The 16,783-nt window shown below is 43.1% G+C and overlaps 1 protein-coding gene across 2 annotated transcripts in view; it reads left to right on the forward strand.

The window, feature by feature from the left end:
• The window catches only part of LOC126528325 (XK-related protein 6-like), a 61,421-nt gene extending 45,439 nt beyond the window's left edge, over positions 1-15,982 (forward strand). For both annotated transcript variants that reach the window (XM_055068941.2, XM_072284230.1), the window contains 3 exons: positions 764-1,048; positions 5,803-5,903; positions 10,590-15,982. In XM_055068941.2, the coding sequence (XP_054924916.1) occupies positions 764-1,048; positions 5,803-5,903; positions 10,590-11,405 (1,202 nt within the window). In that variant the 3' untranslated portion in view covers positions 11,406-15,982. The remainder of the gene's footprint in view (positions 1-763; positions 1,049-5,802; positions 5,904-10,589) is intronic.
• Positions 15,983-16,783: the final 801 nt, after the last annotated feature.

Consider the following 16,783-nt stretch of genomic DNA (forward strand, 5'->3'; position numbering starts at 1 on the left):
ACCAACACCGAAACATCTGCGCCCTTCAACAGCACTCTCGCAGGTCAAGCTGCCCCAGCATCGGTCTTCCCGGCCAGCCAGCACCGCTACAGCTATCCCATCCTTTCGCCCATTCAGGTCTGTCAAGAAAAGGTTCTCGGTCAAGTGTCTCCCCGCCTTCCGCGCTCTCCCTTCTTTTTTTACCAAGGACCTTTCAAAAGATGCACACCACCTCCCCCAAAGAATACCCCCTGAAGGAGCCGAATGGGCTCCGAAACGTCGGGCTAATAAAATTCACTTATTTGGTTGGAGTCACTCTCAAAGTCCTAATCAATTTTTCCAACCAGACAGGTAATTCTGTCGAAATGTTTAGCTTCCAGATACTAATGCTCTTAGTTGCCTAGTTGGATGCTGTAATTGTGATGCATGCTACCTGCATAAAACCAAATAAGACACTGGTTCAAATCAATGGGTCTTCCAATTTTTTTGGCATCTGTGTCTTCTTTTTGGGGGGCATTTAAGCTTGCACTGGTTACACGTATCACAACGCTTCAGGTATACCATCAGAAGCTTTCCATACTAAAGATGTGCACATAAAGTAATAGAAAGTTGCTGCATTTGAACTGGTGGATTTTGCATCAGGTTTGTTGTTTCTTAGTGCTTTTCACTACACCAGTGACTGCATTGCCCAGTTGCATCAGAATCCTCGTGCTATATAATCACTTCAGGAGTGTCAGCGTGAAAAAGAAAATGGTTGCATTGCTGTGATCCTTTTTCTTTACAGGCACCCACTGGATGCTCATGACTGGCTGGCTGGTGTGGCAGAAAACCGACTTTTGCCCATCACGCTGGGAAGAACTTGTGTACAATGCTATCGTGGGTGCCATCTACACCTTCTGCTTCTTCAACGTGCGCGAGGGCCAGTCACGTGGCCGTGTTGTTGCATTCTATGCTCTCATTGGCCTGCAGAACGTCGCATTCCTCGCTGTCTACTGTGTCGCAAAGGGTGACGCCGACGACCTGCGTGTCATCACTTCAACGGCTGTAGTGCTGGGAAGCTTTGGCATTGGTAGGTGCATCTTCGGAACACAGTTCTGAGGAGCTAAAGTGAGAACATGGCATCACTACTAGGGGCATATCTTTAAATTATGCATTTTATTTTGCCCTTTGTCACAGACTCGGATGCAGTTTGGACGAGCCTATGCAGAACTATTAAAAAAAAAAGAAAATGACATGAACCTTTAGAAAACACGACCTCGGGAGAATACTGGGGCCCACGATAGGGGGTAAAATTAGTGGGTGGAGAAAAGAATGGTTACAAAATTTGGCCTCTGTTTGTGATTTGCAGCCTTTATGAAAACATGAGCCTGATGCCTCATGTCTGTCTGTTTTTCTTTCCCTTTTTATTGCAATGACTAGAAGAGCACAGCACATGGTGAGAATATGCAAGACACTGCTTGAGCTGAAAGTGTTGAAGGTTATGGATACAACGACAATCACAGTCGTACGCAGTGTGACCACTGTCATGGCAAGTTGATAGTTGTATGCCTATTGTCAGACAACAGTATTTATCGTAAATGTCCTGTATTTTCTTTTTGTATTTTTTTATTATTCTTTTGTTTCTTCTCTCCGTTCTTTTTTAATCCTTCAAGCCCAATACTTTCTCGTTTGAAATGCTGCAAGTCACTTAGAAAAGCCTTTAGACACCTTTTCTCAAAAACTGAGCAACATGTTAGCACAGGTGTGATAACCCTTTAATGAACGTAATATTCCTTAATAAACTTGGAAAAGCGCCTAATATTGTCACGACCTAGTAGAAGACTGGAACACCGGTGTACAGGATGTATAAAAGCACTTTATAAGAGTAGTCAATGCAACGTCTTTGCAGTCTGTTTTTCTATCCGCACGCTACTTCGTCATTTTCATGGCCTGGCACATAACTGCGGTGATGATATAGGATGCGGCAATGTGAGCACAGATATAATTAGTGCAGTACTTACTTTCCCTGTTCCTCATCATCAACTGATTGGTTCCTCTAAGCTGTCAACTTTTTTCCCCTTGTACAGTTCACTTATGGTAACCTATTGAAAAGGTTGTCCAGTGACATAGCTGCCCAAGAATGACAAAGGAATGACAACAGAACGAGTAGGAAGGCATGCCTATAAACGGAGCTTTCCTGTTTCCTACAAAATCTGTAAGGGTGCGCTTGGACATGCGTCACCCAATGGCTGGCATATATGTGCACACCTGCCGACACTCCCGAATTTGTTGTAAAGTGTACAAATTTAGGCTCATCCTACGATTTTACTAATGTTGCAGCAAGTTTTAAGAAATATAGGTTCTGCTGGCGAAAAATGTTGTAAAGGTGTTGAAGGACAAGGCAAGCAAGTTTGAAGAATAAAACGAATACCAGAAAGATGTTTCGACGGTGCCTGCACTGTCCTATTGAAGTAATGCAAGGCGCTAAACAGGGCTACTTGCTTCAATGGAAGCATAGCGCGCAAAGGACAATCCACAAAGACTAGACAGGACAAGCGGTTTGTCTTGCGCTATGCTTCCAGTGTAACTATGTTTTACCAACCAGCCCAAGCCTATAATTTATTCAGCCAACTTCCTGAAGCATAATAAATTGGCAAGAAAAAGTAACTGAAGAAGTCACTGCGATCTACAAGCACTGTATTGCTTCTAAGCCTCTGATGTGCCTAAATTGCTGCTCCTTTCGTGGTGGTGGGCCGAAACGTGGCTAATCGTAAACAAACTTTTTGCATAAATCCCATGAAAGATGTCTGCTAAGGACAAACATAAACGAAAATGTGTGCTGCTTCGATCCCCTCCACCCTCACTCCTCTCCCTTTGTCATGTCCATGAATGCTCTTGCCAATTGTAAAATTAACAGGCTGGCAGATGCCTATGTGCCAAGTCGATTTTTGTAGTGCAATGCCGGGCAGTGTCGAAGATACATGTATCTTCGATAATATTTTAGATAAACTATCATTATACATCTGGCAAAATGTGTATCAGTAGTGTGTATCTTATGTAAATGCATTTTGTATCTTAAGATACAAGATACTGCTATCGTAACATCACCATGCAAAAATATAAACATTGGTTCAACTCCATTTCTCAACCTGATACTGCTGCCACTACGTCACCTGAATAAAACCAAAGACAGCAACATTCTTTTATCTTTCCACCGGACAGAGAGGGCAGGCAATGAGGTTGGTGCACCCCTATTGGTGGAGTAGAGTCACATGATGGCGCTTGCACCGTCTCAACAAAAACAAGCATGCGAACGTCTGCATGCAGCCGACCTTTTGTTTTCTTGCTTTTTTGTTTTTAGTTCTGTTGGTGCCATGACACTTGCTCGTAGCCACCGTACCGTGCTGCGTACACTGATGCATGCGGCGTCTATCGCGCAAATTTTGATGGTGCTATAGTGTCATTATCGAGGTTTCTCTTGCGTGGTGCTTTGTTACGAAGTCTGAAGAATGCAAGGGTGGGTTTGTCTTGCATCTAGTAGCTTTCACTGAAGAATGCAAGGATGGGTTTCTCTTGCACCTAGTAGCTTTCACACGTCAGTGATTCAAAGGATCTCGTGGATGTAATTTTGACTGTTATGAACCAAAGCATAGATGGCGCTGCTTCCGTGGGACTTGTGCATAGGCTGGCTATATTGTGGATGTGATTGTTGCTTGCAAGTGCCAAAAGCAAATTTTGGACTACGTTACAGGATATGAATTCTCTGAAGTATGAGTAAGCTACGAAAGCTACACATTACGGAAAGACTAGCTCTTATTTATTGTCGTCGTAGTAGTGATGATCGGAGTTATAAGTGCCAACAGCATGAATAGCGGTAGTATCCTGTGACACTTTGTGCCACTACAATACGTATGAAACATTTCTGGTCCGGCACAAGTTTTCTTGTAGAAAAAAAATCGTAAAAGGGTTGCACGTTAATAAATATATCAAAATAAAAAGCTAAAACTCCACAGTGGTATTTGCGCCACCGTGCAAAGGATTCTTATTGACATTCTTGTAATTAAATGGCAACCCGCTAGCTGGTTGGTAAGCAGAGTAGCGACTGCCACCAGTTACAACAGCTACAAGCAAGAACTGCTGACAGCACAGCGTATAAAGAGCTTTTATGTGAATCAGCTAAAGCAACCCCAGTAATTTGTTTCAGAATGAAAATATTGTACTTTGAGCGAGAAATAGAAACATTTTGAGATACTAAATGACATTTCATTTAAATGAAACAAGGTTGGTCGGAGCTAAAAAATACCCACCAAACATTTTTGTGCATACGTATTTGCTGCTGCGTTATATAGATCTAAAATAAGAAATTTGCTTATGTATCACAGTATCTTAAGATACAAATGGAAAGTACTGTATCAAATACAGTAGTAGCGGTAGCATCTTGTATCTGTATCTCAAATGCTTGTTGCCCTAGTATCTTGCATCGTATCATGATACAATTGCAAAGTATCTTTTCCCAACCTTGGTGTAGAGTCATTACTGACATAGCCCAGGGTGGAAAAAAAATTCAGTTTTGAAAGCCACAGGAGGGAGTAAGTAATCTATTATGTAGTATTGGGGGTCCCAGTGATATTAATGATGTCCTATAGATATGGGCATCCACTGCCAGGTCATGGATATCCTCAAGGTGTGTTAACTACGTCCGGTGGGAGTCCCTCACACGATTGTTTTGCTGCACTTTCCTTCTCGTGTGGACATCGCTTGCATGTCCGTGAGCATCATCACGAGGGCATGCTGCATACATTTCACAGATATATGCTAGGGCCCAGTGTCTGTTATAGTGTCTAGCTTTTAAGCCCGCAATGCTTGAATGGAAAGCACAAACAGGTTTAACCCAATTTCTCTGCCTGACATTCCACAGGCAGAGAAATCGGGCTAAACCCGTTTTTTAACATTCAAGTGAACAACAACGGCGTGTTGCATTGCATTTCCTAAACGTCGCTTCGATGTAAACTCCGATAATGCGCTGGAAAGTGAACCAATGCAGCGCTAACATTGCTGTGCATTGTAAACAGTAGCTGTAGCGTTGAGAGGATGTTTGCCTAACTACGTTATTAATAAGGGAAATGAGACATCCACCCAATCGTGGCAATTCCTACAAAGGAAACCCATACGGGTTCCTCAAAAGAAAAGCCTCGCAGTTGAAGAAAAATTCGTCCTGGTCCGGGACTCGAACCCCGGACCACCACCTGTCCGGGGCAGCTGCTCTACCATCTGAGCTAACCAGGCAGCTAGCAGATGGCAGGGCGAAGTCCAATTTGTCAACAACTCGAAGCAAAGGCAAGAGTTTGACGTAATAGTTCTGCGGAAACCCGCAAAGTGGAGATAAGTATTTAAGAGAAATGAGACATCCACCCAATCGTAGCAATTTTCAGAAATTTTCTGAAAATATAAAGAACCCTAACGAAGGACTCTAGGTATATTCTAGCTGCATGCAGCAGAATAACATTTGGCTCGCATGGTCACGGCAGCATTGTCAACAGGTCGGGAACATTGTATTACCCTGCTCAAAATGTTTTCCTGGCAAGAGAGTGTTGAAGACGCAGTGTTCAAAAAAGGAAGTAGTACTAGTATGTGGAAGGTTGATGATGATCATTTTCATACACCCAAAATGGATGGAGGGTGCAGGTAAAATTTGGCCAGTGCCGCCATAATCATTTCAAGTTTAAAAAATAAACATTGCCAGTTATTTTTCGTTTATGTGGCATCTATGTTTATCTTACGTTTCTGTTGTGAGAAATATGTCTGGACTCATTGTCATACACTTCTTCTCCCCCACTCTGACAGGCATGTACTGCATGGCGTTGTACTACCGGTTCTTTCACCCGAGTGGGCCTATCTACCTTTGCACTGGTAAAAGTACACAAGGAGAGAGTCTGGAAATGCAGGTGAGGCCCAGTGACTTAAAGTTGTTGCACATCTTACAAACACGCTTTTTCCATTAAAGGGCCCCTCACCAAGCCACATAGCAAATTTCGGTAATACGCTGGAAGTTATTATGTGCCCTCTAAGGAGTGTTCTGCCGCAAGAATTTTGCAAATCGCCCAGAGAACCATTTATGTTGCATAGATGTCGATAGGACATCATGTCTTAGACATTGCGCACATCCTATAGATATCTATATTTCTCCAAACAGCATTACAAATACATGGATAATCTTAAGTCCCATCTAGATCACATTGCTGTAACATTGAAAGGATATCACAGCTGGACATAAGTGACCTGTAATACACGTTCATTTTAGGGATGCCAGAGGTCCATAGAACATGTAATGGATTTTTCTTGTTCACGCTGTAATGAGCTGCACACCTACAAGGGCCACACCAGGTGTACCATCTAATATAAATGAAATGCAAACAGCAGAGCGTGTAGCCGAAGCATAACTGAAAGCACAGTGCGCGGCGTCAGCCAGTCATAGTTGTACACATGCACGCTTATGTGGTTTCAACGTTAATTGCAGGGCGCTTGTCCTACTGCCGTTACGTCACCTATACTTTGTTTGAGGCTTGTCTTTGTACCATGCCGCGGTAGTGCCATTCCTACCCGAGATTACCATTAAGGTGACTAGCACTGTTGTTGCTCCTCCAGTGTAATACATTTTTTTGTGCTACTCGAATTACGATTAGACACTGGCAGCTTTAAGGGTGGAAGCAGAAGCAAAGTAACACACGTTAGGAAACCGGTCCCATGCCGGCTATATCATGCTACAGATGTGGCGATGGTACTGCCAGGGCAAGATATGAGAAAACAACTTTCGGACGAAATACGGGTGACGTTTATCGCAGTAGGGTGAGTAGCGCTGCACTCTGCGCAAGAATCACATGCCCACGCATGTGTTATGCGTGGGCATAGTTATGCTTTAGTTATGCTTAGTTATGCCTTTAGTTATGCTTCGACTGCACGCTCTGCTGTTTGTATTTCATTTGTCCTCAATGATGCATCTGCTGACGCACATTAATGCCACGGTTACCACCACTGTGGGCAAGTAGCTGGTGAGCTTGTTTGAAGTGTTTTGTTAACGTGCAAACATGTAAATGTCAAAATATAGATTGAAACTCTCACGAGGTATCTTTCTTATTATGTATAGTTCAGGCGCTCATCAAAATGTGAAAAGTGGGCTCACGAAATCGTAGATATGTAGTTCGACCATTGTGAATTATTACAAATCCTGCAATGGCTATATGAAAAAATTTAGTTCAGTAAGCACAAGGTAAAGCACATAAGCGAGACTCGCAATGTCATATCAACATTACTTTTCATTTATAAAATTGATAAAGCTTTATTACAAAAATGATTTGCACCGAGCCAGGCACGTCTATGAAAATAATACTTGCAAGTTCTAACTGTATACAGCCAGGTTAAACGTAAATGTAAAAAAGAAGAACTAAACTTCAATAAAAACAAATTCTTGGAAATTCAACTTCACTAGAACAGCAGTAATGAGAACAAGGTATTAAGACTCAGAAAATGGCTAGCACTCACACTGCAGTCATATATTAAAACATTGAAACTGATTAGTAGGAGGTGATAATATTAAATACTAATGAATGACCAAAAGTGCATGGCCTGCATGCCGGCACCTGCTTCTGGTGACACCACAACATTCAAGATAGAAAGTCGGTACTTTCTAGCTATCGCTAAAAACTTATGCTAAAAGAAAATCCGCACAAAAATAATACCGAGATGGAATGTTCACCTTGATAGGCAACTTGCTCAGGCAGCTTGTCACACCATGCGAGTGCCAAACACATAACGCTGCCAGATACTTAGAAATAAACACTGCAAATGAGATATATCCCTGGCGCTTGAAGAGGAGCTCCAGAAGCAAAACAATACAAATACAGATATCCGAAAATTAATCACCAAAATGTTGTCCTCACGACATTTCTATAAGCGCTCCACAACGTGAACAAACATGCAGCAGAACCTCATTCATACGTCTTGGAAAAAAACACGAAAAACCATACTAACCAGGAAAACGTACGATACGAAGTAACTAAAAAAATTGACAGACTCGACTGTTGTTGACAATTATGTAATGTGAAGCGTTGTGCGGATCATTGCGGCACGAGATGCCAACGCACGTTGAGCTGATGGTGCTCCGCCAGCCCGAGACGTGTTTTGTTGTTTTCCTAGAGGCGCGACGGGAAACCGAAGCAAAATCGAGCTGGTGGGCGACACCGGATGCCGTCGAAGCGAAATGTGATGCCCACATCACGCCGCCTGCAACAGGGAGCGACGGCGCATTTAGATTATCGCCTACTAAAGGCGTGCAGTTCGCTACTAATTGCACTATGCATCATGTGCTGTAAAGCAGATAGGTGAACATGCTTACCGCTGCAGGTTTGGTGGCGATAGCTGTGACTGTGGTGTGCGACGAGCCGGGCGGGGATTTGCTGTTACTGGAATAAAAAACTATGCGCACAGTCAGTTTCACGTGAGGCAGGCGGCTATATATACTGTTCTTGATCGCGCCCCTCACGCCTTTTCTTGTTCAAATGGGATCTAGTGGCCAAAAAATGTATGCGATCGCAGTCTGCAGCCGAGAATGGCAGTGCATTTTAGTTATTGCCTATTAAAAGTGTGCGCTACACTTCCTACAGCACCACGCACTGTGAAAGAGATAGGTGAAGATGCTTATGTGAATAGGATTGGCAGTGATAGCTGTGAAGCCCGTGTGCGACAATCCCAGAGCTTTGCTGGTGCCGGAATGAGGAACTGGGTGCACGCCGGCGTTTTCACATGAGACGGGTGGGCGAGTATTGCGGTGAAGCTGCCATGGTGGGCAGGTATGTACTGTTCTCGATTGCGCGTGCCTCACGCATTTACTTGTTTACATGGGATCGAGCACTTACAAAAAGGTCGCGCAACCTTTTACCTGAGTAAAAGGGTCTATCCGCTCCAACATAAGGAACTAACCAAAGCGCTGGCAACCATCGTCAGACTTTTGCAGACAGGGACATACCCATTTTTATTACACTCGGTCTGTCCAGACACATATAGTACTAGCAACACCTGCCCTCGGTGCGGCGATTCAGATAACTTAGAACGTATGCTCTGGCGATGCCCCTCGTTACGAGGCACAGATCAAGCGGAGCAGGCAAGATGCAATACCTCACTGTGAAGCTCCGACTACGAGGACTAAATCTGGGCTGTCCAGAGAGCCCACGATGCTGCGGCCATGCTCGACCTGCTCGGCCCAACGTGGGAGTGGCCTGTTGTGCGATAAACGCATATCTTAGGACTCACAATAAAGCTTTTCCATCCATCCATCCATGGGATCTAGTGGCTGGGAAACGTATCACAGACAATATGATCGCAATTTGGCAACGTACTAAGCGTTGATGCCAAAAAATCATGTTTTCTGGGAACGTATGAACTGGTAAAAAATAAGCATAACTCCATTAGCTCATTTTTGCTGTTCTAGCTTGCCATGTTGGCACCGGGAAAATGCATATGATGGGAACGTATCAATGGGGTCCCACTGCACCCTAAATAGCAGTCGAAGCGCAGCTCTAAATTTCAGTACGCAACTGTGCAGTTCTGCCTAGTGTATACATACTTGGGCCATGGTCAACTGAAAAAAAATCTAAAAGACACTGATGAAGCACATTTCAAGCTGCTCACATGCATAAAATTGCCCTGCACTTGTGTCGAGGCACGCGCTGCATTGGTATCAGTGGTAATGTGAAGTCAAAGAAATTGAAAGTTCAAGCTTTTTTCTTGTAATCTGTCATAATATATTGGCAAGATTACATATTTTTAACTGTGTACTAATAGTTATAATTGAAGAAGAAAGCATTTGTTTATGAGAAAAAAATGATGCAACCAAAAGTGAAAGTTCTGGCTTTTGATGTGCAGGGTCGTGCAAAACTGCTACTCATAACCACATGGCAAAAAAATAAATGTGGTCATAACTGATATTCTGGGCTTCAATACTTCGAATTTTCAAAATGAGCAGATGGATATTTCATAATTCAGGAACACATTCTCCTTCTTGTAGGATCTCTAACATGTACGTGGTGGGGAAAAACAATGTAAACGCCCCACCACAGTGCTGGAACAGGCAACAACGCGACTTTTCCTCCCCGAGCGTCTCCCTGTTAGGCAATATAGACAACTTGCTTGTATTTCTGCAGCACGCCGTGTTCACGTAGTGACAACTGACAATGTACGATCAATGTACAAAAGCTTTGCATGTGCAAGAGATGTCGAAATCACTAAGACATTTGACATCCTCTGGATGACTGCCATGTACTAGTGGAACATTTTATAGATGTGCACTAGACGTCGTTAAATGTTCATGACTTTCTTTCATGTCATTGTGAGAGTGCCTAATGCAACCAGATGAATATGGCGTTAGGCTGCTCATAGTGTGTGTTCTTCTTATAGTGTCAATGTTCGTAACTCCTGGAACTTACATTATAATAAAAAAAAAGCCTATGCTTATTAGCAAATTCAGTGTTGACATGACGAAGAGCATTATTGAGAGAAGTTGCACTGTGGTGCTGCATGCACAAGAGCAGCTCATGCAAGTGATTCCAAGCTGTAACCCTGCTTGCCTTTTCCTCTAGGAACACGGCAACACTCCTGGTGATGCCTCTACGCCACCGAGCAAGTCAAAACCAACGTCAGCTGCGGTCAGTGCATCACACTCATTTCGAACCCTCAAGTATGCGAACTGTGCTCACCAGATGACGTCTACACCTCGTCAGCGGGATCCCGAAAGGGCATCATCTCTTAGCGGTGACAGCACAATTTCGCCATGCAGTCAGGATACGCCGAAAAGCATGAGGCTCTTTGATAAAGCAACACCTGAGGAGAGGCAAACAGGCAGAATGGATGCTAGTGATCTGTATCGCAACAGGACCACCGTGAGTCTCTCGGGGGATGCCACAAGTCCAGTGCCATCTCGTCGGGTGAGGTTTGACTTAAAAGACTGCTCACTTGATGAGAGCCATCGATGGCGATCAGAGGACTGCAGCTTTGCCGACATCAGGTCCGACTCAGACGATGTTGGAACCCTCAGTATCACAAAGGATCGCTTAGCCAGCCATCACCACGTCGTCAACTACAACTTTCGCCCATTTGTGGGCGAAGGTGCTCAGGGACGCCCATTCAGAAGGCACTGCTCCTGTCTGGTGCTCTTCGAGTGCCTGCCGGACCTCGGCTTTGACTCACTGCTTCTGTCGACGGACAGCAAAGTATCGGCAAAGAAAGCATTGCTGAACGTAATGTCGACGCCGAACGTGAGACTCCAGCATTTGAACGAAGAAAGCTGCAGCGATTTGGCAGCGTCTTGGTCAATGCTCAACTTTCTCGCAGCGGATCAGAGTGTCGTAGGCTTCTCGGAGAGTGCAGTCAGTGGGTCGACCGAGCTTCTCGTATAAATTGCTCACTTTCAACCGAAAGCTCCAGCCGCTGTGTTGTACGTGGTCACTACTTGGCACTGAAGTTCCTCTAAGCGAAACCATCAGCTACATTTGCACAGTTTTTACTCGTGACAAAAGTGTGTTAAGTGACCAACTCTCAAGTTCTAGAGGCTCTTCTTCACAAGTTAGAAGTACGCCTCGCAAGCTTGACAGACGTCTCCGCATTTCACGACTGGTTCTTCCAACAAAATCGAGAATGCATTTGCGCTAGCGTTCACTCGCTTAGCACTCGTGTACATAGACACATGTGATTTGTGTCAGCTCTAAATAATAGTGACAGATTTCAAACATTACTTCTTACACCACGCTTTTGCCCGTACTAACTCGTAACTGCAGCTATGGCTGTCAGAATTTTAATTCTAACCTGCACATACGAACCGACCAAGCAGCCGCAAGAAGTGGTGCTAAGATTGTCCAAAAAGTACTCCTGTCACTGTGTTTCATAGAGATTCGCTTTCAGTTCTCTCCTTTTCAGAGAGTACAGAGTATTAGCAGTGCAGTCGAATTTGAGCCGATGAAAAGGGAGAAAAATATTAGAAAAAGATGGGAAAAGCAAAGGATCCCAGCAGAATCTCGGACCTATACGTTTGTGAATTGAGAATCGTGAGGACCCTTTGAGTGTACAGTAACCAGAGCTAGCAACACACACTTGTCTTTGATGCATCATCGGCAGTGCAGCTGTCACCATCATGCTGTGTTTCATCATGGTGATTACTGATTACTAATAACAGTGATGGCAGTTATAGGTACTTTTCTGGTCACATTCACATCATCACTGAGTTGTAACTCTGGCAATGTCATTGCCTAGTTCGCTTCATTTAATCTTCATAAAGGGGATATACCAAGGCATGTTAGGTTATGCTGGATGGTCAAATTACTATTCTGGAATATCAACCGTGTCAGTCTTACTGTGAGCAAAGCCTTGGTATGCAAGAAAAGACACAGAAATGTAATAATAGCTTTGTTTGTTTTGCTTATATTACTATCAAGGTGTTGAACTGAACCCTAACTGGTATTCTTAGAACATGAACTGAGCTGAACCAAAACCAAACCTGAACCAAAAAAATAGAATAGCGGTTACCGGTTTGGCACTAAACGGTTCAAGAAATATGGTGCAAACTGATGCTCAATACATAAGCGATTCTTCAGAATACTTACTTTTCAGTCAATGCACCCCATGCAAACATTGTTACAACTCATGAGTTGAGTTATATGCAAGTATGCCAATATATGATAGGTACTTGCTTGTAACTACACGTCCATCTTGGCAGAGGACCTGCTTGGAACTAGTTAATGATTGACAGATAAACAAGTATTATGTTGCTTTCGGAAGGAATCAGTCATTCAACTTGGCTTTGAGAACTTATTCTAAACCAAAACGACCAAGACATCAAAGTGCATACTTTGAGATTCATAACATCGTAGTAATGTGCCGGCGCCATGGGTAGGGCATAAAATTCAGAAAGAATAGCTTTGCCCTTCTTTTACTACATCAATAAGTTACTGCTTACCGCCAAATAAATGTGAATCAAGGCTTAGAAAGACATTTCGTTACACTTAACCAACTTAATGTTGCTCTCTAGTGTTTCTTCTTGGTATCCCTTCTCATTACGTAAACAATCTAACTATAAAGCAATGCTGTGCCCAGTCTGCACATCATTTTGCATGTTGGCTTGAAATCATTAGATCGTACTTCATCTATTGTGCACACTTTGTATATCTTAAAAGGCAACTAACCACTCGCTGTTTTGAAAGCTGCCTGCAAGCTACAACACAATACAAGCCTCTTCCATTTCTTCAGGATTATCTCGGCTTCCTTTCTTCGCAAGCTGTAGACAAAGCCAAGGCACACAGTTGTGTAAAAGACATGAACACCAACCACATAAAATAATAGAAGTTTAAAAGAATAAAAATAGCTTGAGAGAAGATTGTAAACAAGGCACCCATATCAAAACCAAAGTGCCTCCTCTTCTTTTAAATTTAATGCATTTTATGTGGTCGGTGTCCATGTTTTCACACAACCGTGCCATGATCATCCACGACCAATTTTCATGAAACTCCAGATTTCGTAGAAAATCCCAGGGGTATGAGCTCATTATCTAAAGGACCTTAGGCCAACTGCCATTTACAACCTCTTTGACAATTCCGATAATGTTCAGTTTCCCCTTGCTGGGATTACTATCGCCAAATGCAACTTCTCATGATCGTGCAGCACTATTCATTAGGGGTGTGTGAATATTCGAAACTATCGAATAATGAACCACATACTGTCCTGTTCGGTTTTGTCTTCGAATCATATAGTCACTATTCATAAATGCAAATATTTTTTTTTTAATATTTCAATACATCAACTGCACCCAAATAAACATATACTAATTGGAGCAAAAGTATGGTAAATTTTCACTCCCTCGGGCATAGCATAGACATGAAACATGAGAACTTGCATAGAGGAGCAAGCTGTGTCACTTTTGTAGCATTACTTTACAGGCTGCACAGCAATCATTCATACTCTCTGCAGAGCCCTGTGCATGTGAAGAAACTACTTGCTTGCTCCTGATGCTCCATTTGTGCTTCCATAACATACTTTGTAATGACAGAAACTTTCTAATTTTACAAATACTGGGATGTGAACGTCGTCTTATATTGATTGTGATAACGGCTGTTCATATTCGAAAACAATTGAAACAGTATTCGATATTCGATTTGCTTATGGCACTATTCGAATCAGACTCAATTTGGTCTCACAGATCACTATTCACACACCCCTGCTATGGCAGAAAATGGAAGCTTGAAGAAAGGGGAACTGAAACTTACTTCCTCTGCTTGCCCTGCTCTCCAGTGCACACAACTTTGTGCTAAGCTCCAGCAATTTTCATGCAACTTTCCCCCATCCCATGCAACAACACGATGACAATGGCAACATCACCACCCATCGCAGCATAACTGAACGGACAGACAGATGTCCATCCTAAATAATTTACAGCAATAGCTTTTCAATGAACACGTTTTGTTTTCATTTCTCGGGAGACTTGCATGACGCGGCGTCACCACACAAAAAGTGGCCGCATGGGAGCATAACATCAAGATCATCTAGCAGTCATTTCAGCTCACTCAGTCATCTACTATTTTGCTACTCGCTGCATGGCCAATGTACAAAGATAACATTTGCTACCTTTATTATAAATGCTACTTTCGACTGAAGGCAGTTTAGGCAGAGAGAGAATAATACATCTATTCAAATGATCACTCAAAGCTTATTCAGGAAAGTGGGTAAAGCGAAGGGAGATTGTGCTAAGTATGGCTCACCATGGGAGACACATGCTAAGCTATATTGAAAGGTACAACATGTCTCTATCATAAGCCTATGGCCAGACCCAGTGCTCAAATGGCGTCACTACATTAATTAGGCAGGTAGTTGTCCCAGAAAGTCTTCAGACTTTTGCATTCCCACATTATGTGATGCACATTTGTGGTCGCTTCCCTCGCATGTGCATAGTATATCCCTTGTGGAGGTGATTGCATGCACACAGTGTCATTGCATTGACATGAACACCTTTATTATGCAATGATGTCTGTCATGGCATATTCTGCTTTGGACTTGGTCACGGAGCAAGAAACATTTAGGAGTGGAAACTCCGCTGTTTGCGGCGACCAGAAAAAGTCACAAGCCCGCGGAGCCGCTATCGTGCTGGGGGCCTGGAAAGAAATTACCGCGATTGAGAGTGCGTCGGAGCCGCCTGCCCGGGCGCTGCATTTTTTTTTTTTTTTTTCGCTGCTGCTTCTCCGACGCGCCACATGGCGCCGTCACTGTATACGGCCAAGGTCGGCACATACAACGATTGCGACCTTATCTGGTCGCCCGCGCTTGCTCGCGCTGACGGGAGTTTCCCCTCCTAAATGTCTTACTCCGTGGACTTGGTTAAAGCAAGTTGTGCCTCTCAAGTTAGCCTTCTGGGAAGAGGGTTGGAGGAGCTGGGTGCTTGGAAATGTCAACACCCACCACAAATAATGGTAAGAGTGCACTCAGTATTAAACTTCATTTGGTCATTGACTTGGCCACACAATTCTTCCCAACCCACGCCCCCACCCAGTGCAATGCATAAAAATGAGAAATATGCTGTTAGAGTAACTGCTTCACATGTGGTGCTCAGTTGAATACATGACTCGCAGAAGGGATTATTTTAGGCTATTACGCATGTGTGGCGCAGATCTTAACTAGCAGAGCAAGGAGTCTTGTTATCATTGCCTTGTTGCCCTTGTGTACAAAGGTAGATACGTGAAACACGAATGGAACAATACCAAATAAAAGAGCAAAATCACAAGATTTTGAGGTAGGAGGCTTAGCCTGCTTGACTAGAAGTTAGACATTCGTCATACCCTTCTTCATGGTGAAAATTGAACTATGGTCACAGAAACTTCAGTAAATTTCTTGCATTTCTTTACATTTATGTATAAACTGTCCTGTTCTTGTTTCATTCGTCCACAGTAGCGCACTTTTTACACAACTATTTATAATATATATGCTGTGTTAATCTCGGCTCTGTTTTACCAATGTGTTATAGCAAGCACCTGTAAATAGCTGTATATATTCATAGATTAGACATACTTCAGCAGTGCATTTAACAGCAGGCTTTAAGCTTTCCTATGCGCAATTCATATTGTCTTGCCTGCATTGACAACTGCCCTCTTGTTGTTTCATTGTACAAACTACAGTACTGCTGTTCTATATATTTTTTTGTGGTATGTATATTGTATGACAATAAACATCCTATTATTCATAGATCCTGAAGACAAGCATCACTTCTTTTGTTTACAAAGCACAGCAACATTGTGAACTCTCACATGATTAGCTTCTAGGGAATCGCAAAGAAGTTTTGTGTGTGGTGTTCAAGCTTGAGGGGGGGGGGGGGGGGGGGATAACCAACCAACTAGAATATTTACAGAAATTTCACTCATGATTGGTTACAGGATTTTGCAGTTACAGGACCCATCATCTGAATAGTTCCCAAACCTGAAATTTCAAACTGTACACATGAGAGCTGCACAATAGCAAGATTTGGCAACAAGCATTCAGAATGCAGTATAATCACATGCAGACATCACAAATCGCTCAATTATGCAGCAACGGTTGTGAAAGGGGACTTTTCATAAGGACAACTGCATTTCTTGACAGTGTTTATAAGCTCATCATTAGAAAAGAACAAGTGGGTGTGTAAAGCAGGGCGATGAAAGTCAAAATATTAGGGATGCAGGGGCAGTAGCAATAACAAGGGCACGGGGGAGAGGTTGGGCTACAGGTTTTTTCAAAATCTAGAAGCGGCAAAAACTAAACAATC

Source organism: Dermacentor andersoni, chromosome 9, assembly GCF_023375885.2.
Source record: "Dermacentor andersoni chromosome 9, qqDerAnde1_hic_scaffold, whole genome shotgun sequence".
Lineage (NCBI taxonomy): Eukaryota > Metazoa > Arthropoda > Arachnida > Ixodida > Ixodidae > Dermacentor > Dermacentor andersoni.